At 44.6% G+C, this 24,696-nt stretch overlaps 1 protein-coding gene across 5 annotated transcripts in view; it reads left to right on the forward strand.

Annotated features, from left to right (window-relative positions):
* SLC8A1 (solute carrier family 8 member A1) overlaps positions 1-24,696 on the forward strand; it is a 730,555-nt gene that overhangs the window by 118,518 nt on the left and 587,341 nt on the right. For all 5 annotated transcript variants that reach the window (XM_033939138.1, XM_033939140.1, XM_033939139.1 and 2 more), the window contains exon 2: positions 22,648-24,484. In XM_033939138.1, the coding sequence (XP_033795029.1) occupies positions 22,686-24,484 (1,799 nt within the window). In that variant the 5' untranslated portion in view covers positions 22,648-22,685. The remainder of the gene's footprint in view (positions 1-22,647; positions 24,485-24,696) is intronic.

The following is a 24,696-nucleotide window of genomic DNA, read 5'->3' on the forward strand; positions in this document are numbered from 1 at the left end:
GCTTCAATTATGAGCTTTAACAAGCTCATAATTTTTTTAAAAAATTCATTGGGTGATAGGTGTCTATCTTCTTAGGCATGATTCTACAAAAGATAGGTATCTAACTTCAAAGTAGGCATATTTAATGGTGGAGAAGGACCTAGGTACCGCTAGGCGCAATTTTCTAAAGGACTTAGGGCAGGATTCATTAAGCTCACCGATCGTGTCCCGGCCAGTTGGCGCCCCCCCCCCCCCAACCCGACTCACTAACCTTCTGCCCAATCCGATCCACACCCGATCTGATCCGCACATGCAAATGAGGGGAAATGGCATGCAAAGTAGGTGGGCAGCGATTCACTAAACAGAAGAAGGAACACCGATTGAGCTGGCCGGTCCAAAAAGAAGCGACAGCTGAGGACCAGCCGCTCACGTCCTTGCCGACTTGTCCTGCTCTCTGCCGCCCTGAAACGCCAGTATCAACATTTTAAACACATCTCCCTTGTGCAAAAAGCACGAGAAGGCAAGCGCTGCCGATTCTCCTGCTCTCTGCCGCCCTTCCCTGCAGTGCGAGCCCGTGGTTTTGACCCGCGGGTTAAAAGCGTACTCTGTTTTTGACTACAGTGTGTTCTGATCCATTAACCCCCCCCCCCCTTGTTTTGACTTCGCTTGTGTGGAGAGCAAGCGCATGCGCGGACCGCATCTACAGGCAAAGAAGATGATCTGCGCATGCGTCTGGATCGCTCTGCAGCGATCCATGGGGGTCGCTGTAGGGCGTGCGTCTGATCGCATTAATTTGCATGAGGACTTGTAGCGAATCGGTCGCCCGGGAAGACTCGGCCATGGATCGCCCACGGATCGGATCAGTGAGTTTAGTGAATCTAGGCCTTAGTTACCTATAGCGTAGACCTTTAAAACCCTGGCCTGCATTACAGGCGCCTAAGTTTTGTTAGGCGTGATTCTGGAATAAGTTCCTATGTGTGATTGACAAAATTATAGGCACCTATCTTTTTAGATGCTATTTACAGAATTTTGCCTTTAGTGCCCTTTGATGAATTCTCCCCTAAGTGCTAATTCTATAACCCCATCTGAATACCCAGATTCCGTTACAGAATATTAGCAGAAGTTGCCATTTATGTGCCAGCTCTCTGTATTCTCTCTCAGCGACTCTCAATCATTTCACATGTTCAGCTTGCTATTGTCGAATACAGTATATAAAATTATAATGCTCGTATTCAAAGACTGTTGTAAATTCTTTGGGCTCTGACGTGTTTCGTGGTTGCTGATTCTGAAGGCCCGTAATATGAACCAGTAAAATGTCTGCGATCTCCCGCGATCACTCGCACAGAGTTGATCCGCAGCACGTGGGCAAACCCGCGGAAAAAAGATAAACAAGAACTAGGAATTGAAAACAAATCACAAGCAGAATTAACTGAAATGAAACCATCTGTTCAGCTTCCAGAGAAGATCTACAAACAGGGATCTCAAAGTCCCTCCTTGAAGGCCGCAATCCAGTTGGATTTTCAGGATTTCCCCCGTGAAAATGCATTGAAAGCAGTGCATGCACATAGATCTCATGCATATTCATTGGGGAAATGCTAAAAACCCGACTGGATTGCGGCCCTCAAGGAGGGAATTTGAGATCCCTGATCTACAAAAAGGAAGATTAGCAGAGGTAAGAAACCTAATCTTTCATTGTTTGAAGATGGTGTGCTGGTGTATTGGGAGCCAATGGGCCTGGTTCAGTGCGGGGGAGATGTGGTCAAAAGGGCCAAGGTTCTATAGGTGGAAATAGTGGTGGCTGCATTCAGAATTTTATTGATGATGGTTTTCTATGTAAATTGTTATTATAATGGTTTTGTTTTCTGGTTGTTTGCTAATGTATTTGTGCGTGTATTGTAACCTGCATAGATTTTTCTAATATGTGGGATATAAATGTTTTAATTAAATAAAACTTTAAAAAAAAATCCATTTGACCATGTAAACTACTGTGAAGCCTTTTTTGGCCATTCAGTAGTATATCAAGTTTTAATAAAAATAAGATAAAAGATAAATATATTAGTACACCCCTTGTATTTACACACCTACCCCCTGATTTTATAATCTTGTGTGCACATTTATAAACGTGCATGCACAGGTTACAGAATAGTGGCAGTTACACATGCAACTTTAATTAAATGCTAATTGGCACTAACTACTAATAATCAGTTATAATTGGAGCTAATTGGTGATAATTGGCACTCATTTGAAGTTATGTGTATAACTGTGTTCATCCATAATTCTGAAACCTTAGAGTGTTAACGCAAAGAGGGAGTGGACATGGGAGGGGCGTGGACATGGGAGGGGCGTGTCAGGGGCATGTCCTGAACTTCCACACTAGGGTTCTAGAATACTGTCAGTTACACATGTAACTGACAGCAATTAGGTGCAAACATTTATACCAGCCTTTTGACTTGGTCTAAATCAGAAGCGCTCACCCTCGGCCCTCACTGAGTCAGGTTTTCAGGATTTCCCAAATAAATAAGCATGAGATCTACAGTATTTGCATACAAGCAGTGCATGCAAATAGATCTCATGAAAATTAATTGGGGAAATCCTGAAAACCCGATTGGATTACCGAAAAACATTGGGAATTATAAGTACAGAGAGCATGGTATTAGATTTGGATGAGGTCTCTATGGGGCTTTTAATTGGGGCATTTCTTTGGGGTGGTTTATGGGCAGGTATTTACTTATTTGAAATATGGCAATCCTTTCTTATGATTTGTTATTTTAATGTTGTAAATCACTGAAATTCACTGTAAAGTGACATAACGGTATTTTAAGTGAATAAACCTGTAAATCACAAGTGTAATTGTATTATAAAATCTACACTTACCACACATACTTTAGGTGTCTAACAATTCACCTAACTTTAGGTGAATTGTAAAGGATTATCCTTTAAATGTGTTGTACGCCTATCTTATAGAATGCCTCTAAGCATGTGGCTTGTACTTACACGTGGAACTGTAACAGTCACGTATTTTATAACAGTAGTGGGCAATCTGGGTCCTTGAGAGTTGCAACACAGACGAATTTTCAAGATTTACCGTATTTTCGCGGATATAACGCGCACCCGTGTAAAACGCGCACACGGGTATAGCGCGCAGAAACCACGATGATATGTACAAAAACTTTTGTATACCGCGCTCACGGGTATACCGCGCATGATGCCCGACGCTCCTTTCGCCCGCCCTGACTTTCCGTGCGCTGTCCCGACTCTCCGTTCACCCCCCCTGACTTCCGTGCACTGCCCTGACTTTCCGTGCGCTGTCCCGACTCTCCGTTCACCCCCCCTGACTTCCGTGCACTGCCCTGACTTTCCGTGCGCTGTCCCGACTCTCCGTTCACCCCCCCTGACTTTCCGTGCACTGTCCCCCCTTGAAGTCCTGTCCCCCCTTGAAGGTCTGTCCCCATCCTGAAAGCCTGATGCCCCCCCCCCCGACGTCCGATACACCCCCCCCCCCGGCAGGACCACTCGCACCCCCACCCCGAAGGACCGCCGACTCCCCAACAATATCGGGCCAGGAGGGAGCCCAAACCCTCCTGGCCACGGCGACCCCCTAACCCCACCCTGCACTACATTACGGGCAGGAGGGATCCCAGGCCCTCCTGCCCTCGACGCAAACCCCCTCCCCCCAACGACCGCCCCCCCCCAAGAACCTCCGCCCGTCCCCCAGCTGACCCGCGACCCCCCTGGCCGACCCCCACGACACCCCCACCCGCCTTCCCCGTACCTTTGTGTAGTTGGGCCAGAAGGGAGCCCAAACCCTCCTGGCCATGGTGACCCCCTAACCCCACCCCGCACTACATTACGGGCAGGAGGGATCCCAGGCCCTCCTGCCCTCGACGCAAACCCCCCTCCCCCCAAAGACCGCCCCCCCCAAGAACCTCCGACCGCCCCCCCAGCCGACCCGCGACCCCCACGACCCCCCCACCCCCCTTCCCCGTACCTTTGGTAGTTGGCCGGACAGACGGGAGCCAAACCCGCCTGTCCGGCAGGCAGCCAACGAAGGAATGAGGCCGGATTGGCCCATCCGTCCTAAAGCTCCGCCTACTGGTGGGGCCTAAGGCGCGTGGGCCAATCAGAATAGGCCCTGGAGCCTTAGGTCCCACCTGGGGGCGCGGCCTGAGGCACATGGTCGGGTTGGGCCCATGTGCCTCAGGCCGCGCCCCCAGGTGGGACCTAAGGCTCCAGGGCCTATTCTGATTGGCCCACGCGCCTTAGGCCCCACCAGTAGGCGGAGCTTTAGGACGGATGGGCCAATCCGGCCTCATTCCTTCGTTGGCTGCCTGCCGGACAGGCGGGTTTGGCTCCCGTCTGTCCGGCCAACTACCAAAGGTACGGGGAAGGGGGGTGGGGGGGTCATGGGGGTCGGCCAGGGGGGTCGCGGGTCGGCTGGGGGGGCGGTCGGAGGGTCTTGGGGGGGGCGGTCGTTGGGGGGGGAGGGGGGTTTGCGTCGAGGGCAGGAGGGCCTGGGATCCCTCCTGCCCGTAATGTAGTGCGGGGTGGGGTTAGGGGGTCGCTGTGGCCAGGAGGGTTTGGGCTCCCTTCTGGCCCGATATTGTCGGGAAGTCGGCGGTCCTTCGGGGTGGGGGTGCGAGTGGTCCTGCCGGGGGGGGGGATGTATCGGACGTCGGGGAGTCGGCCGGGCAAGAGGGCTTGGGCTCCCTCTTGCTCCGATCGTGGATGCGGGTGCGGGTGGGAGCGCGTGCGAGCGGTCGTTCGGGGTGGGGGTGCGAGCAGTCCTGCTGGGGGGGTGAATCGGGCGTCGGGCGGGGTGGGAACTATGTTTAAAAACTTTTGTATACCGCGCTCAGGCATATAACACGTGAGGGGTATGCGCGGTAGGTAAAAACGCGTATAACGCGCGCGTTATATCCGTGAAAATACGGTACACATGAATATGCATGAGATCTATTTTTATACCTCCACTGTATGAAAACATTTCATGCATATTCATTGGGAAATCCTAAAAACCTGACTGGATTGTGGCTGTGGTTATAGTTGTGGCTGGATAGAAGAGGGAAGAGACATGAGCAGATATTTTTTTTGGGGGGAGGGGGGAGATAGAAAGGAGGGAAATAATTGTGGAAGAGGAAAGAAAAGGGGAGATATAGGGGCAAAAACTGTATAGAAGGAGGAGAGAAAGAGGGCAGAGTAAGTGTAGGACAGAATAAGGAGAATAATTTATTTATTTATTCAATTTTCTATACTGTTCTCCCAGGGGAACTCAGAACGGTTTACATGCATTTATTCAGGTACTCAAGCAGTTTTCCCTCTCTGTCCCGGCGGCTCACAATCTATCTAACGTACCTGGGGCAATGGGCAAGTGACTTGCCCAGGGCCACAAAGAGCAGTGTGGGTTTGAACCCACAACCTCAGGGTGCTGAGGCTGTAGCTTTAACCACTGCGCCACACTCTCCCCTAAAAATAGCCAGTGCCAGAGTGAGGGAAAGAGATGGAAAGCTGCGGGTAGACCATAAAAAAGAGGGAACTTTAAGATTAAATAATAAGTATAAGTTAAATCTGGACATAGAGGTAGAAAAATAAATTGAATGCAGCAGAAAGGAAAAGGAGGAGAGAAAAATTCTGGCACGGGCTGTACTGCAGTTCCCGAGTTGAAGATGAGAAGGGAAGTGAAAAATTGCACAGACTAGGAGCTCAGCTGCCCCAGGGAATGGCAGGGAATCCTCACATGAGGTTTATTCTTTTCTAAACATGGCTCAGATGTTCTGCAGACACAGTCGAATGAGATCGGATTGTAGACGGCTGTCGGCAACAGGAGTTCCTCGCTCCCATCACTGCCCTGCAGTCTGACTCCGAAACCAGAAATTTAAGAGAACGTATATCCAGAAACATGCAAAAATGATTTAAATACCGTGCACACCAAACTGCTTAATGGTGCTGTGAAAGGAATACAATGCATTTTTAGCCTACTATCCAAAGGAAGGAGGCTGATGAGGGCTCCAAGAGTCCGTGTGTCTGTCTGCTCGCCCCCCCCCCCCGCCATCAATTTTCCATTTAGCTTCTCAGTACCAGATGGCCAGCGTTCAAAGGGACATGCATGCTTAGTGGATGCTGCCAAAAGTACAAGTCCCCTAATACTGGATTTGCAGTAGAAGTGTGCCATTAAATCTCCCTCGACGTGCCCCACCACTATCCAGTAGCTCCGGCTTGAAGTTAGGACGGAGCAAGAGCACTTTGCCTAATTATACAGATGGTGGCATTATTCAGCTGTTATCTGCCTAGATGAACGATTTAATTTAGGACAGCAAAAAAAGTCTGTTCGAAATCAGACTGCTTGGCTATAGGGATAGAGGCTGAATATTGGTCCTGTTCACAGAGTTGCCAGTGGTGTATATGTGCATTTAGCACTGTGCCAATAACATAACATAATTATTTATATACCGCGCATATGCCTTTCGGTTCAAGGCAGTGTACATAAGAATATAACAAGGAGAAATTATAAGAATGAAATTAGTTAAACCATGTGGTGGAACGGCACACAGAATCTCCCTATCTGTCCCAGTTAGGGATCAAAATCTGAGCTAAGGTACCTTGAAAGAAATGATGAGAACTATGTACAATATTTATTTGTTTAGATTTCTATCCTGTTCTCCTGGGAGCTCAGTTGACATTCACAATAAAGTTACAGGACAATAAAATTATAGGCATTCGAAGAGGAGACAGGTGAAAAGGCGTAGAGAGAGAAGGGTAGGGAGAGCAAGGGGAGCATGGGAAGGGAGGAGGAAAGAGGAAGGCAGAGGTAAAAGATTATATTATATTAAAATTGAATTAAAAGAAAAAGATGAAAAAGGAAAGAGAGCAGAAAAAAGAATCAGAATGTAGGAAAATTAAAAGAAATTTTTAAAAAAATGTGCACAGCAGTATGGAATATATGTATTTTTTAAATGCTGCGGTGGTTATTAAAAAAAAACAAAAAAAAAAAACTGTTGGTCACCTGGACTGAATAAGGTGCTGCAAATTTCAGAAGGGCAAAGAGAAATCAGGCATGGTTTTAAAAAAAAAATCTGGATCCATACATTCCATTAAGAAGCAAGTTTAATTGTCATCCCGTACACACTTTTTTTTGTTTTGTATCCATTTTAGATCTGATCCACACTTAATGAGTCGGTATTGAAAAGTTTTGTGTTTTTTTTAAAATAAATCTTTATTCATTTTTAAAAACTTTCAACAAGTGTAACATAAGGTACAATCATTTAATACTTTAACATCACTTAATATACCATCAAATTCTAACTCGCATCAAATATCCCCCTCCCTTATACCCAACATTAAAAAGTATTGATCCAGATAGCAGCACCTGCTGTCTGGATAAGTGCTGCTGAATGGGATATTCAGGGACACCATATAGATACATAGTAACATAGTAGATGACGGCAGATAAAGACCCGAATGGTCCATCCAGTCTTTCCAACCTGATTCAATTTAATTTTTTTTTTTTTTTTAAGTTTTTCTCATTAGCTATTTCTGGGCAAGAATCCAAAGCTTTACCCGGTACTGTGCTTGGGTTCCAACTGCCGAAATCTCTGTTAAGACTTACTCCAGCCCATACTCAGCAACAACTTGTGATAGCAGGAGGATATTAGCGTCCATGAAGGGAGTACAGCTCAAACAAATGGTGCTAGAGCCTACTAGGGCCCAGGCCATCCTGGACCTGGTACTTACGAACGGGGAAAGCGTCTCGGAGGTCTCGGTGGGAGAAACGCTAGCCACCAGTGACCATAACATGGTATGGTTTAACCTTAGGAAAGGCTTCCCTAGATCTCAAACAAGAACAAGGGTACTCAATTTCCGGGGCACTGACTTCGCACGCATGGGAGATTTCGTTCATCAGACACTACAGGTTCAAGAAGTAACTAATAATGTGGAAGCTATGTGGTCAACCTTGAAGTCGACCCTTCATGAGGCATCTATCCGCTACATTAAATCGGTAAATAAACAACAAAGAAACAAGAGACCCAAATGGTTCACTGATGAGGTCTCGAACCGCGTCAAGGAGAAGAAAAGAGCATTTCTCTTATACAAACGCACCAGGGAGAAGGAAGCAAACATTGAATACAAGACAAAGTCTGCAGCGGTCAAAACAGCAGTCAGGGAGGCCAAACTTCGAATGGAAGAAACTCTAGCGAAGAACATTAAGAAAGGGGACAAGTCCTTCTTCAGGTACATTAGTGACAGGAAGAAGAACACAAATGGGATAGTACGCCTTAGAACGACGGACGGGAATTATGTGGAAACAGATTCCGATAAAGCCAAACTGCTGAATGATTACTTCTGCTCGGTCTTTACCTGCGAGGCACCAGGGCACGGGCCAAGGCTGGAAATGAAGCAAAGCATGGAAGATCCATTTCAGAATTTTGAGTTCACACCTGCTGATGTCTACAGTGAACTGTCAAAACTTAAGGTGAACAAAGCCATGGGACCGGACAATTTGCACCCAAGAGTGCTCAGAGAGCTAAGCGATGTTTTGGCAAAACCGTTAGCAGTACTCTTCAATCTCTCCCTAAGTACGGGGAGAGTCCCCCTGGACTGGAAAACAGCCAACGTCATTCCTCTGCACAAAAAAGGTTGCAGAGCAGAGGCTGCAAATTACAGACCAGTAAGTCTCACATCAGTAGTATGTAAACTCATGGAAACTTTACTTAAAGGTAAACTAGACACGATTTTGGACGAGGGGAACCTAAGGGATCCCTGTCAACATGGATTCACTAGGGGTAGGTCATGCCAATCCAATCTAATCAGCTTCTTTGATTGGGTGACGGGAAAGTTAGACTCGGGAGAGTCTCTGGACATAGTGTACTTGGATTTCAGTAAAGCTTTTGACAGTGTCCCACACCGCAGACTATTGCACAAGATGAAGTCGATGGGGTTAGGTGAGAAACTAACTGCATGGGTCAACGATTGGCTGAGTGGAAGACTTCAGAGGGTGGTGGTCAACGGCACCCTCTCTGAGACATCGGAAGTGACTAGCGGAGTGCCGCAGGGCTCGGTCCTGGGACCATCCCTTTTCAACATATTCATAAGGGACTTGACCCAAGGGCTTCAGGGTAAAGTAACATTGTTCGCCGACGACGCCAAACTGTGTAATATAGTAAGTGAAAGCAATCTCAAGGATAATATGACGCAGGATTTGATCACGTTGGAAAACTGGTCCTCGACATGGCAGCTGGGCTTCAACGCTAAGAAATGTAAGGTCATGCATCTCGGCTGCGGAAATCCATGCAAAACTTACACCTTAAATGGGGAAACACTAGCTAGGACTTCAGAAGAACGGGACTTGGGAGTAATCGTCAGTGCTGATATGAAGGCTGCCAAACAGATGGAGCAGGCCTCATCCAAGGCAAGGCAGATGTTGGGATGTATCAATAGAGGCTTCATCAGCCGCAAACCTGAAGTCATAATGCCGCTTTACAGAGCCATGGTGAGACCTCACCTGGAATACTGTGTGCAATTTTGGAGACCACACTACCAAAAAGATGTGCTTCGAGCTGAATCTGTCCAGCGAATGGCCACTAGAATGGTCTCCGGACTCAAGAGTCTCACATACGAAGAAAGACTGGGCAAACTACAGCTATACACTCTTGAGGAGCGTAGAGAAAGGGGAGACATGATTGAGACATTTAAGTACATCACAGGTCGTGTCGAGGCGGAAAGCGATATATTCTTCCCCAGGGGACCCTCGGTCACACGGAGGGGGCACCCGCTCAAACTCAGAGGAGGGAAATTTAATGGTGACACCAGGAAGTATTTCTTCACAGAAAGGGTTGTAGATCACTGGAACAAACTTCCGGTGCAGGTGGTCAAGGCCACCAGCGTGCTAGACTTTAAGAATAAATGGGACATCCACGTGGGATCCCTATGGGGGTCGAGCTAAGGATCTGGGTCATTAGCACTCAGACTTGATGGGGTGGGTCAGAAGAGTGGGCAGACTTGATGGGCTGTAGCCCTTTTCTGCCGTCATCTTTCTATGTTTCTATGTTTCTATGTTTCTATCTACACCCTCCCAGCCATTGAAGCCCTCCCCTGCCCATCCTCCACCAAACGGCCATACACAGACACAGACCAATAACACCTGAAAACAACCTTACATACCACCCCTGCAGAAATTGGCACTTCTGTAACAGGATACTTAAAATAGGTGTAGAAAATGACACGGTAGGGGGGGATGCATCAGAACCTGGAAGAATTAGACACCCAAGATGAGTACACAACAGTTTTTTTGAATCGTTTAATACTTTTAAGTAGTTGGAATTTATAACCAGTATAAAGTGCAATGATTGAACTTAGAAGACACTTTCTTTTCGGGGGTTTCACCTCGTTGTGATCTTCTATTACCATCTGATTGGTTCTGAGCACTTATAACATCGTTAAGTTGTTCATATAAAAGTACAGAGTGGGTGTTTTGTATCATTCCACGTATCACTCAAGTGGTTATACACCAGGGCTGTCAAAGTCCCTCCTCGAGGGCCGCAATCCAGTCGGGTTTTCAGGATTTCCCCAATGACTATGCATGGGATCTGTTTGCCTGCACTGCTTTCATTGTATGCTAATAGATCTCATGCATATTCATTGGGTAAATTCTGAAAACCCGACTGGATTGCGGCCCTCGAGGAGGGACTTTGACACCCCTGTTATATACTATCCCATTTATGTGTTTGGGTATCCAGAAAAAGGACAGACTGAGACATCTGGGTTTTACTTCTGTTGAAAGCAATGGAAGTAAGGATGGCAGATTGAGACATCTCCGTATTATTTCCACTGAGAGCAATGAAAGTGATACCCGGATGTCTCAGTCCGTTCTCCTTTTTCTGGAGCCATATGGTAACCTTAGGAATATTGCACCGCATAAGTTATAGCCAGCAACATACAACCAAGGTATTCAGTACCTGAACATGGCCTGGCATTTAATATCCAGAAATACAGCCGGTAGCGGACATAAATGCTGAATACTGGCTGGTTAACATTTAGGCCTGCAATAGAGCTAATGTCCTCTCTACGCTGCACAGCCACGCACTTCTTTTCAGAACGTCACGCAATAGGTCTTAGCTGCTGTACACCAAGAGCAGCACTTCCCCACCTCCCTCCCTTTGCCACCCCGGATACCGCTACTACTTTTCCAAATGGGCGGCAGCGGCGGCAAAACAACCAGCTTCCCTCTCATGCAGGGCGGCACTCGTAGGGCTCCTTTTACTAAGGTGCGCTAGGGTTTTTAGCGCATGCTACGCGGCTAGAACTAACGCCAGCTCAATGCTGGCGTTAGCATCTAGTGTGCGTGGCAGTGCAGTGCATGCTATTCCGCGCGTTAATGCCCTAACGCAGCTTCGTAAAATGAGCCCAAAGTCTCTGCTCAGCTGCCGGCTCTGCCCTGGAACCAGAACAGGACGTTGAGAGCGTGTCCCTGTGCGAGAGTGAGGCAGGCTGTCTTGCTTCCACCACCACTGCTGTTGATCGGAAGAAGTGCATCAGCGACCGGGGTGGGGGAGTGGGAGGGAAGTTGGGAAGTTTTGCTCTTGATGTGTGGCAGCAGAGAAGAAGAGACAGGAGTGATGTGTGAGAAAAGGGGAGAGATGCTGGAAGGAAGATGCTGGATGAAAATGGAGAGAGTGGGGAGATACAAGGACATACTGTGGGAGAGACACTGTATGGAAGGGGGAGACACAAGGACATACTGATGTAAAAGAGGAGAGAAGGGTAGAAGGTGATGGAAGGGGTGAAGTGAATAGGGAGACGCTGGATCATGGAAAGGAGAGAAGTGCAGATGCTGTATAAAAGTGAAGGGGGAGACAGAGAGGTAGCTGACACTGGATGGAAGGGTAGAAAGAGGGAGCAGATTCTGTATAGAAGTGGGAAGACAGATTCTTGATAGAACAGGGGAGAGGAGGGGGAGAGAGGGGGATCTTGGGGAGTGGGGTACAGAGAGGAGGAAGATGATGGAACAGGGGAAGCAAAAGGGGAGATGATGGTTGGAAAGGTGAGGGGCAGGCACTATATGGAAGGGGGAGACAGAAAGACATGCTGATGGAAGAGAGGAGAGAAGAGTTGAAGCTGCCTATCTTGGAGCGATTCTGTAACTGGCACCCTGGATCGTTTGACAGGCAATCGGCAGCCGTTTTGGTGTTTTTTTAAAAAAATAATTCTTTATTCATTTTAATAACATACAAAGTGCATACAAAAATACAACAGTTGGCACCAAATAACAGCACTTACTAACAATAATAATATAACCATCTTTCCCCCCCCCCCCACCCATCCCTCCTTCCCACCCAATCTGGATGTGTATAAAACTCAATAAAATGGAAGGCTTGAACTATTAATTGGTGGATACAAAATTTGCTAAAGGGCCCAAATCTTATTAAAATTTTTATCATAACCCTTTATTTCTGAATTAATACGTTCATATTGATAACACAAGCATAGGGATTGCCACCAAAAGATGTGATTCAGTCTATCGCAATTCTTCCAGTTTTTTGTGATCATTTGTATAGCAATCCCAGTCATTATAAGAAGTAATTTATTCTCAGCTGCAGAAATTAGGGACTTGGGTTGCAGTACAGTTCCAAAGAAAACCACATCGTAAGACATGGACATGGAGGTACCCAATATCCTATTAATTGTAACCCAGATCGACTTCCAGAAGCCTAATATTAAGGGGCAGAAGTACAACATATGATCCAGCATCCCTATATCAAGATGACAATGCCAGCATCTTTTAGACTTTGAACTATCTAATTTTTGCAAATGAACAGGGGTCCAAAAAAATCCTACATAACAGAAAAAACCAGGTTTTTGTCAGATGCTGACGCCGTATATCTCATCCTCCAAGACCAAATCCGTGGCCATTGAGTAGCAGAAATCTTTTGCTTTACCTCAATGCTCCAAATATTCCTTAGGCTTGTTTTTGGTTTCTTATTCAAATATTCCGAAATTAATTTATACCACTATGTCCTTGCAAATCTATCTGGAAGCATAGGCCAGGCAAGCTATATTGATTTTTAAACTTTCGCCACTCAGGCAACCCCTTCTGAATGGCCTGCTTCAACTGCAACCACTTAAATGCTTCAGACTTTGTAATACCGAATATGTGTTGCAGTCGTGAAAAATCAAGCAGTTTCTCATGTGATAATACATCATCCAAAGTATGTATGCCTGCTTGCATCCAATGCTTCCAGAGGATCTTAAACTCACCAATTTTAATCTTGGGGTTCAACCATAAGGACTGACATGTGGATTGTTGCACTGGTACAGGTGTGAAATTGTTAATAAATTTTAAAGTTTTCCATCTATCAAGAAGAATATGATTATCCTTATAAATCCTTGGCAGTTTAATACTCAGTATGTAGCACAATCTTAAAGGAGACATAAGCTGCCATTCTAAGTAAAGCCAGTCCGGAAGATACTCCAAGACTTCAGGAAGGATCCAATACATACCCTGCCGCATTATGAAAGCTTGATGATATCTGTAAAAATTTGGAAAATTTACTCCACCCTCCGCAATTGGTTTTTGCAAAGATACTAAAGCAATTCTAGCATTTTTACCAAGCCAAATAAATTTAGTAAGAATACTATGTAGTTTTTTTAAAATAAAAGGACCCTTGAAAGTAAGTCGGCAACATACTCATTTGGTAGGCAAAATCATCATTTTAACAGTTTGAACTCCCCCACCAAGAATGATGTAATAGGTTCCAATGTTCACACATTTCTTTGACTTTCAGCAATAAAAAATTTTCATTTACTGTCGTGTCTTCCAATGTTCTCTGAATCATAATGCCCAGATATTATATACCCTCTTCCTTCCAAAGGAAAGGGAATGAATCAAATAATCCTTTTGCACAATGTACATTTAACGGAAGAACCTCTGATTTGCTCCAATTTATTTTATATCCAGAATATTTGACAAAACGATCTATCAAATCCAGTAAATGCGGGTTGGTAGATTCAGGATTCTTCAAATGAAGCAAGATATCATCTGCATAAGCAGATATCTTATATTCCCGACCTGCATAAGGAATCCCTTGTATCACCTTTGCCTGCTATATAGCCAACAACAAGGGTTCCAGAACAATATCAAAAAGCAAAGGAGACAAGGGACACCCCTGTTTAACTCCTCTCTGCAGACAGAAATGCTCTGAGAATTATCATTACTATATAATCTGGCAGAAGGGGAACTATACAAGGTTTGAATCAATTGAATAAACCCGGATCCTAAACCAAACCAATCCATTGCTTGATACATGAAAGTCCATTCCACACGGTCAAAGGCCTTCTCTGCATTCAAAGAAACAGAGAAGGCCGGATCGTCCATCCTTTTTTGTTAAATTTAGCATATGAAATGCCAATCTGGTATTATTTGAAGAATGTCTTTGAGCAACAAAACCTGTTTGGTGCATTCCGATCATATAAGGGAGAACCTTGGCTAATCTTAGAGCCAATAACTTAGCCAGGAGTTTTCCATCCACATTGATTAAAGAAATAGGCCTGTAGTTTGAAACCAACATGGGATCTTTATTTGGCTTTGGCAAAACAATGGTTAGCGATTCTGCCGTAGTACCTGAAATACAACCCTGAATCAGTTGTGATTGATATCAATTTAAAAGATGAGGCAATAATAAATTTTGAAAAGGTTTTAAAAACTCCACTGTGAATCCATCGCTACCCGGGGCGGATCCAACCCGGAGAGACTTCAATGCTACCTGGAGTTCTGCAGATGATATAGGCGCTTCAAGTTTTTCCTTTATATGCTCAGGAACCTTTGGCCCATTTATTGAATTAAAAAATTCCCTACCATCATGTTCTTTAGTTGAATAAAGCTCAGAAGAATATAAAGCTTTATAATATTCCAAAAATTGTTTTAAAACATTTCCAATATGGGTATGAATTTTGCCATTGCCCACTTTAATAGCCACAATCTTAACTTTTCTTTGCTTTGCTTTGAGATAATTAGCCAATAATCTTCCCGCTTTATTTGAGTTTCCATAATACAAAGCCTGTTGAGAAAACAAATCTTTCCTAGCCAATTGTGAGGAAATCTCATTATATTTATATTTAGCTTTCAAAAGGGCATTCAGGGTAACCTGATCCCATTTCAATGCCAGTTGTGACTCCAATATCATAACAATTTGCTCTAATTTAGAAAATTCCAATTTAAGTAATTTCCTAATACGAATATGAAATTATATGCCCTCTCATTGTAGCTTTGAAAGCATCCCAAATAATCTCCAAAGGAATTTCCTCTGAAGAATTGAAATGAAAATATTCATTCACTTTAACTTGAATTTCCTCAAGGAAGTTTGAGTCTGCAAGCAATGTATTATTGAATCTCCAAACAGGTCTATTAGTATCTTCCTCAGCAGTAAGGGAACTATAATAATTTTATAAAGATCTGGGGGCCATTGGAACGATATTGTAAGGAGTAAACATCATTTTCCTTGGATGAATATATGTACACATTGGGGGGTGGGAGGGAGATTTTCTGGAAATTTCACTAAATTATGTGTTTATATTATATTTATGACATAATTGATTATAATATTTGAAAGAAGGTGGGTGGGACGGGATATAATTTTTATGTTTGTAGAATTATATGAGAATTACAAGTGTTATTGTTGTTACTAATGATATATTCCTGTACGCTTGCTGTAAGTTTTCAAAATGAATAAAGAATATTAAAAAAAAAAAAGTATCTTCCTCAGCAAATCTAAATTCTATCCAAATGCCAGCATGATCTGATAAAAGAATTGGATCTATGCTAGCACTAGTGACCTGCGGGCTAGTCTCAGTTAAGGCGCTGGTCTTTGACCAGAGGGCCACCACGTGAGTGGACTGCTGGGCATGATGGACCAGTGGTCTGACCCAGCAGCGGCAATTCTAATGTTCTTATGTTATCTGAAACAAAAAAATAATCAGTCCTGGAGAACGATTTATGAACTTGGTAACAAAAAGAAAATTCACGAGCATTAAAATGAAAAATCCGCCATATATCTTTCAGTCCACATGAAGCACAGAGGTTATCTAGACCTAACGATTTTAATGATCTAGATTAGTGGTCTCAAACTCAAACCCTTTGCAGGGCCACGTTTTGGATTTGTAGGAATTTGGAGGTCCTCAGAAAAAAATAGTTAATGTCTTATTAAAGAAATAACAATTTTGCATGAGGTAAAAACTCTTTATAGTTTATAAATCTTTCCTTTTGGCTAAGTCTTAACAATAATATTGTAATTTATAGCTAAAGAGACATATGATGAAGAAACTGTTTTATTTTACTTTTGTGATTATGATAAAACATACCGAGGGCCTCAAAATAGTACCTGGCGGGCTGCATGTGGCCCCCGGGCCGTGAGTTTGTCCATTATAGGATCCATGACAGCATTGGCCGCCAATTACAGAATCTTGGCCTCAGTCCTAGTCAATTTTCAAAGAATCAAATTTAGGATCATGATTTTCAAAGTTAGGAGCATGCATCCTTTTGGATATCTGGATAGCAGCCTAAATATTACCACTTTCTGGATAATGACACTGAGGGCTCCTTTTACAAAGCCACGCTAGCGGTTTTAACGCACGCACCGGATTAGCGTGTGCTATAGTGTGTGCTAGCCGGAAATCTACCGCTTGCTCCAAAGGAGGCGGTAGCGGCTAGCGCATGTGGCAATTTAGTGCACGCTATTCCGCGCGTTAAGGCCCTAGCCCGGCTTTGTAAAAGGAGCCCTGAGTATCCAGATATTTTAGGACCATTGCAGCCAGCATTAAAAACAAAACAAAAAAATAAAACTGGCTGTAGCGGCTGAATGTTGACCTGCAAATTTTTATAATATGCAAGGTGATTGATGAGGATCATTCTATTCCATCCATTTATTGCATTCAGCCGGCATTATTACACAAAAGTTTGACATATGACATTTAAAACAAAATGCAAAATAATTCATCATCAAGGCCTCCCCACCTTCCATAATCTGTTCCCTACCCTTAACTCCTGGTCCTCTATCAAATTACTGTATCTCATTGGCTGCCAGCATTACCAATCTTCTATTAATCTCTGATTATAGACCTGAGAAGGAATGTACACCTGTACCCATCCTTGTAAAGGATATAGGGCTAAGCACCTTAAAAATTTTTTTTAAACCAATTAGCACAGGAATTCTAAACTGGCATCATTTAAGCAGGCTTTTTTTAAATTTTTTTCTTTTGGGGGGGGAGTATCACATATTCTAGAAATTCCGCACATACCAGGGTGCCACCTAATAACGTTTTGGTTTTCTGTCCAATCCAAATTAAAATTTTTGGACATGTCAGGGATTACATGAAGATGGTGACAGAGGTGTGTAGCTTTTTTGATTACACACATCTATGTACTTATGGCAATTGAGGTTTTTTCCCCTTTTTTTAGAACCGTGCCATATTTTAAAGATATTTCAGGGTGTCCACACAGAGTGAAGGAATTAGAAACAGGGGCCGGGCACCAGGAAGCCAGCTTTAAGGGGGAGGGGGATGCAGGGCAGGATTAACCAATAGGTCCAGTAGGCACATGCCTAGGGCCCAAAATGGTTAGAGGGGACCGATGAAGGAGGGCATCAACATTATTTTTTCCAAATGGCAATGGGCCCCTCCAGCATCGATCGGCAATGCGGGCTCCTCCCGATCGGCAATGTGCCCCCCCCTCCGATCAGCAACGCAGCTCCCTCCCCCATCAATGGAAAGTAAGACAAGCAAGCAACGCGGGTAAGAAAGGCAACGGGAACTGTAATTTTGCAAGCGGTGCTGCTTGCCTAAAGCTTCCCTCTGACGCAGCTTCCTCTTTCCGTCTGGGCACATGGTGGGGTGGGGCAGGGGACCCAGTGTACTTGTGTGCCTAGGGGCCCTCGACAAATTAATCCTGCCCTGGGGGGGGCATTATCAATATGAACTACTGGTAAGTCAAGTAATTTTACCACAAGTTGGGTTAAATGACATCTTAACATGCTAATTAAAATCAATTGCAAGTTGCATGTGTAAATTTAGGCGCAGGATCTGAACCTAAATTTTACACACGAGTCAAAAAAGGGTGCGCAGAAATGTACGGGTTATGGGTGGGTCATGGTCAGATTAGGGTGTAGTTACAGAACATGGGCATCCAGTGTCGTAGCAAGGGTGAGCGATGGTTCCCATCCCCCCGCCCTCTTCCCCGGGCCCTCCCCCCCTTCTCTGTATCTTTTTAACATCAGCACCAGCAGCCACCAATTTACTGCCCACATCGGGTTCGGCGCTCTCTCTGACATCACTTTCTATGTGCGGGTCCTGGAAATGTCGTCAGAGAGAGCGCCTAAGTCGATGCAGGCAGTAGGTTGGCGGCTGCAGTTACGGGGAAAGAAGGGGCACGTGCGCGGTAGAAAGGGGGGAGGGCAGAGAGGAAGATGGTGACTGGGGTGGACCGCCCCACCTTTGCCCCCCCTTACTACGCCACTGTAGGCATCTGCACCTAAATTTAGGTGCAGTCATTTGTATCCCGTTTTCCTTGGTGCAAATTGCTGCTGCTAAATTTTGTGGTTCCTGGGCGTAAGCGCTAATTACTGTATAAGTGTGTCTTATACAGTAATTGCTCTTATCGGTGCTGATTTTTTGAGCGCCGTGCTCTAACATACCAAGGTCTGAGTGGTGGGGGCAGTCCGCCCCAGGTGCAGGGAGTTGGGGGTGGGTGCTGAAGCAGTCATGGGGCTGTGGTCTGCAGGCATGTGGCTGTCAGCCTCCTGGTCTGGGGCAGGGGACTGGCAGAGCTGATGGCCATGTGCCTGCGGTCTGCGGCCCTGCGATCGCTCCACGTACCCTCCTGGTTCCTGAAGGAGGGGGGGGATTCAGTGCCTTGGGTAGCCAGGTACACTATGGACGCCATATATAGAATTTGGTGACGGGACCAAATCGCGCGAGACAACGGCGCGCCGACAACTGGTTGACGGCGCGCCGAAGAAAAGCACTATTTTAAAGGGCTCCGATGGGGTGTGTGGGGGGAACCCCCCCACTTTACTTAACAGACATTGCGCTGCCGTTGTGGGGGGTTTGGGGGGGTTGTAACCCCCCACATTATACTTAAAACTGAACTTTTTCCCTAAAAAAAACAGGCAAAAAGTTTGGTTTCAAGTATAATGAGGGGTGTTACAACTCCCCACAACGCCAGCGCGATGTCTGTTAAGTAAAATAGGGGGGTTCCCCACCAACACCCCCCGTCGGAACCCTTTAAAATAGTGCTTTTCTTCGGTGCGCCGTCAACCTTGCGCTCAGTTGTCTGCGCGCCGTTGTCTCGCGCGATTTTGTCTATGAACCATAGAATTTAGCTCTTAATGCGCAGTTAGCCTGCACCGACAGGCTGGCGCAAAAATAGTTAAAAGCATGTATGGCATATTTTCCTGTTAGCGTGTGCATTGCCATGCGTTGCAGATGCTTTAGAAATATTTTGGGGAGGGGGAGTTTCGTGGGCGTTCCTGCATTATCCGACACTACTGCATTATGATTATCATGCCCTAACAGGAGCATTTAGAGGCCATTTATTAAGCAGCATTCAAAAGCGGCCAGTGCTATCCCCAGCGCGGGGTTTCCGTGACACTAAGGCTGCTGACAAATGACCACTTTTCCTTTCACTGCAATAATGGGGCCTGGTGCTAATTTTCCCATTAGCATGTGGCCACTACCATGTGAGCACTTTACTGACACTCATTTTTGAAAGCTTTAAGGGCTCATGTGCTAATGCTGCACTAATCCGTTATCACGCGGCAATGGCCATGTGCTAACCAATTAGCATATTCACCCCCAATTTCCGCCCCAAACATGTCCCCAGTACTAAAAAATAAATGTTATTTTTTTAAGCATGTGGGTAACACCCACACTTGCGAAAACTACTGCAGGACGTCTTTTCACGCCCCAAGGTAGCGCATTTTAACCTGCAGTAAGCACGCATTAGCGCTTACCACAGCTTAGTAAAAGGGTGACAGAATTCAAAAAAGCCTGGGACGAACACAGAGGATCTCTAATTAGGAAATGAATGGTATAAAACAAGCTAAGGCCAGTACTGGGAATCCTGCACTGTCTGTGTCCAGGGCTTGATTATCCTATAGGCTAACTAGGTTTCAGCCTAGGACCTCAAGATCAAGAGGGGCCTACATTCAAATTATTAGCAAAATTAAAATTACACTATTCTAAAAACAGTGAACACTAAAACACTGAACCGAAAATAAGGAGAAATTCTATGCTTCGGGATCGGAACCGGCTCCGGCTGCAACGGGGCTTCTCCCTTTCTTTTTCTCGCCCTGAGAGGAGGATCGGGGAGGGAAAGACGTCAGTCCGGAAACAGCTGAGCTGAGCAAAGCCCAGCCCCGCGGGGAGAGAGGCAAAACATGGATCCGTCAGGACAGGGCGGCCCAGACTGACATCGGGGGTGGGGGGTTTCAGTGGAAGGGGGATGGAAGGCAGGCAGGCTGGCATCGGAGGGGGGTGGGGGGGTTCAATGGAAGGCAGGCAGGCAGGATGGCATCGGAGGGGGGTGGGGGAATTTAATGGAAGGCAAGCAGGCAGGATGGCATGGGGGGTGTTCAATGGAAGGGGGATGGGAGGCAGGCGAGCATCGGAGGGGGGGTGAGGTGAGGAAGGACGCATTGGGGGCACTATGGACATAGGAAGGGGCAATGTTGTGTATTATGTTTGATTAGTTATTGTTACAAGTACTATATATGGTGCTGAGAATAAATGTCCAAAAAAGTGTTCTCGACTTTTTTTTATTTATTATCCATGTCACATTTTTTATAAAGGTTAGTACCAATAACAATGTGTTTCATTTAACATATTGATATATATCAGAATAATGATGTATTTTATTATCTCTCATGTAATTTGCAAATTTAAAAATGGGAGGCGAAAGGGCCTCATAAGTGGAATAGCCTAGGGCCTCTTTTCATCTAAATCCGGCCCTGTCTGTGTCCCATATATGGTGATTTGGTTTAGGATGAGCTGGGGAGGGTTTTGGTAGGAGCTCCAGTGCCAGGCTGGTTAGAATAGGCTGGAGTGGGCTTCAATAGCAAATCCAGCAGTGGGAACCTAAAGGCAGTACCGGGCGGACTTCTATGGTCTATGGCCCAGAAATATGTTACTATGTATGGAGGCTTCACATGCTCCCATGTTACTTTTTGCCAGGTACGAAATGCTAGTGGAAATATTAGCACATGAGCTGCAAATGTTAAAAAAAAAAAGCCCTAAAAAGTGCCATGTTACACCTGGGCTTAGTGCATAGGAAAGTGTTTTAAAATGTGATATGCCCTGACTTTACTGCTTTTTATTAGAAAGGGTCTTTAAACCCTCAATTTCCTCCACTATGAAGCTTCATTGCAAACTCTCTGGGGACAGAGAAATAGGAACCTTGAAATGTAGGAGCCAGCTCTGTGGGTGCTTGAGCACCCCCCAATATTGAACAAACTCCCTCAATGGGTCCAAGAAGTAGCAATTGGTTTGGAGTTTATCACCTTGAACCATATTTCAAAAGTTGGCTCCTATGCCTTGAAATACCTTTGAAAAGATATGGGCTAAATTACTTTTCCCCAAAACAGAGTTGATATTCATACTTATATACATGTACACAATATTATGAGTCCTTTCCTGATTGTAAAAACATAATTTAGGAGGAAATATATTTTCACTGAGGGAATAGTTAAGCTCTGGAACGCATTGTCAGAGATTGGTAAGAGCAGATAGCGTAGCTGGTTTTAAGAAAGGTTTGTACAATTTCCTGGAGAAAAAGTCCATAGTCTGTTATTGAGAAAGACATGGAGGAAGCCACTGCTTGCCCTGGATCGGTAGCATGGAATGTTGTTACTCACTGGGGATTCTGTTTAGAATCTTGTTACTCTTCGGGGATTCTGCATGGAATGTTCCAGAGTCTTGATTACTCTTTGAGATTCTGGAATGTGCTACTCTTTGGGTTTTGACTAGGTACTGTACTAGTAACCTGGATTAGCCACCGTGAGAATGGGCTACTGGGCTTGATGGACCATTGGTCTGACCCAATAAGGCTATTCTTATGTTCTTAAAATGCTTCATCAAATTGCTTTTGTGTCTACCTTTCCTGCTTCATAATTTAGACTGTTTACATTATTATTATTATTTTTTTTAGATTTAGTGGACTAGCTCATTGTGAGAGGCCTGCAATGTACAAATCTTGCAATTAAATTGTGACAAGAGACAATCAAGTCCCTGGTGTCCATTTAAGTATTGATGTACTATAAACATTCATATGTATGCATGGAGACTTGGTTGTCTTTTGTAATCACATATGTTTGGCTGCTTTTTTTTATTCATCAATGAACGTGTTCTTGTGATTTTGAGTTATTATGTAACACATATGTAGTACCTTTCCTTAAATTTGTTTTATAAGTTAAAATGCATGTTTTAATTTGTATCTTGGGCACAGCTAATTCCAGTTTTCCCTAGATTGAAGATTTCCTTTTCTTGTCGCTTGTTTTACCTCTTCTTTCTGTGGTGGCCCACCAAACCGTTGTGTCATTTTAATTGTAAACATTCAAGAAATGTAGAGTTTGGATAATAATGATCTATGGACTAACACAATATATATATTTTTTCCCACTATTGTGTTTGCAGGTTGGAAGACATTTGGAAACTGGTCTGTCATTGCTACCATGGTGAGATCAGGGATTTCGTCTACCTTTCCCGCAGGTTTCCACCTGTTACCTCTTGCAGCTCTTTTCTTGGTATCCTGTGTGGGTCAAATACATGCAAGCACCAGCGAAGAAAGCCCTGGAAATGAGTCTGCTTCGTGTACTGGTACATATTATTGCAAAGAAGGCGTCATGTTGCCAATATGGGAACCACAAAATCCTTCATATGGTGATAAAATTGCAAGAGCTACTGTGTACTTTGTGGCCATGGTTTACATGTTCTTAGGGGTGTCTATTATAGCTGATCGTTTTATGTCATCTATCGAAGTCATCACTTCTCAAGAAAGGGAAATAACCATCAAGAAGCCCAATGGCGAGACAACCAAGACAACTGTGAGATTATGGAATGAGACTGTTTCCAACTTAACTCTGATGGCTTTGGGCTCTTCGGCCCCTGAGATTCTTCTGTCTGTTATTGAAGTATGTGGCCATGGTTTCCAAGCTGGAGACCTTGGCCCTAGCACTATTGTGGGAAGTGCGGCATTCAATATGTTCATTATCATAGCGATTTGTGTCCATGTGGTCCCTGATGGAGAAATAAGGAAGATCAAGCACTTGAGGGTATTCTTCGTCACAGCAGCATGGAGCATCTTTGCTTATACGTGGCTTTATATGATTTTATCCGTCATCTCCCCTGGTGTTGTGGAGGTCTGGGAAAGTTTGCTTACTTTTTTCTTTTTCCCTATTTGTGTGGTGTTTGCATGGGTGGCAGACAGAAGATTGCTGTTTTACAAATACGTCTACAAGAGGTATCGGGCTGGCAAACAAAGAGGAATGATCATAGAAACAGAAGGGGACAGACCTTCATCAAAAGCTGATATTGAAATGGATGGAAAGGTGGTCAACTCACACACTGAAAACTTCTTAGATGGTTCTCTAGTTCTGGAAATAGATGAGAAAGATCAGGATGACGAGGAAGCAAGGAGAGAAATGGCTAGAATCTTAAAAGAACTAAAACAGAAACATCCTGACAAGGAAATGGAGCAACTGATAGAGCTAGCCAATTATCAGGTATTGAGTCAACAACAAAAAAGTCGAGCATTTTATCGCATCCAAGCAACGCGGCTCATGACTGGCGCTGGAAACATTTTAAAGAGGCATGCAGCAGATCAGGCCAGGAAAGCTGTCAGCATGCATGAAGTGAATGCTGACGTGATTGACAATGAGCCAGTCAGCAAGATCTATTTTGAACAGAGTACATATCAGTGTCTTGAGAACTGTGGGACAGTGGCTCTGACTATTGTCCGCCGTGGTGGTGATTTGAGCAACACGGTGTGTGTTGACTTTAGAACAGAGGATGGCACAGCGAACGCAGGGTCTGATTATGAGTTCACTGAAGGAACTGTGGTCTTCAAGTCAGGAGAAACACAGAAAGAAATAAGGGTTGGCATCATTGATGACGACATTTTTGAAGAAGACGAGAACTTTCTGGTGCATTTAAGTAACATCAAAGTGAATTCTGAAGGATCTGAAGCCAACTCTGAGGCCAACCATGTGGCCCCAGTTGCTTATCTTGGTTCACCCTGTACGGCCACAGTGACCATCTTTGATGATGACCATGCAGGCATATTTACCTTCGAAGAGCCAGTGACTCATGTGAGCGAAAGCATTGGTACCATGGAAGTGAAAGTACTGAGAACATCTGGAGCGCGAGGAACTGTTATTGTACCCTACAAAACTATTGAAGGTACAGCCAGAGGTGGAGGAGAGGATTTTGAGGATACCTGTGGAGAGCTGGAGTTCCAGAATGATGAAATTGTGTAAGTACCTTTAGTAAAATGTGTTCTTGTATTTAAAAAAAAAAAAATCTCTCAGTAATTGTGACTGCTGTTGCTGTAAATGCCTTTTATTGTACCAGACATATTAAGCATTAAATGCATGTTTATATCCAGAAGAACCATTATTTCAGCTGTTCATTGCCACAGAAGGCATAGGAGTGTTGACTTATTACCTGTGTAAATAGGGATTAATT

This window comes from Geotrypetes seraphini, chromosome 3, assembly GCF_902459505.1.
Source record: "Geotrypetes seraphini chromosome 3, aGeoSer1.1, whole genome shotgun sequence".
Classification (NCBI taxonomy): Eukaryota; Metazoa; Chordata; class Amphibia; order Gymnophiona; family Dermophiidae; genus Geotrypetes; species Geotrypetes seraphini.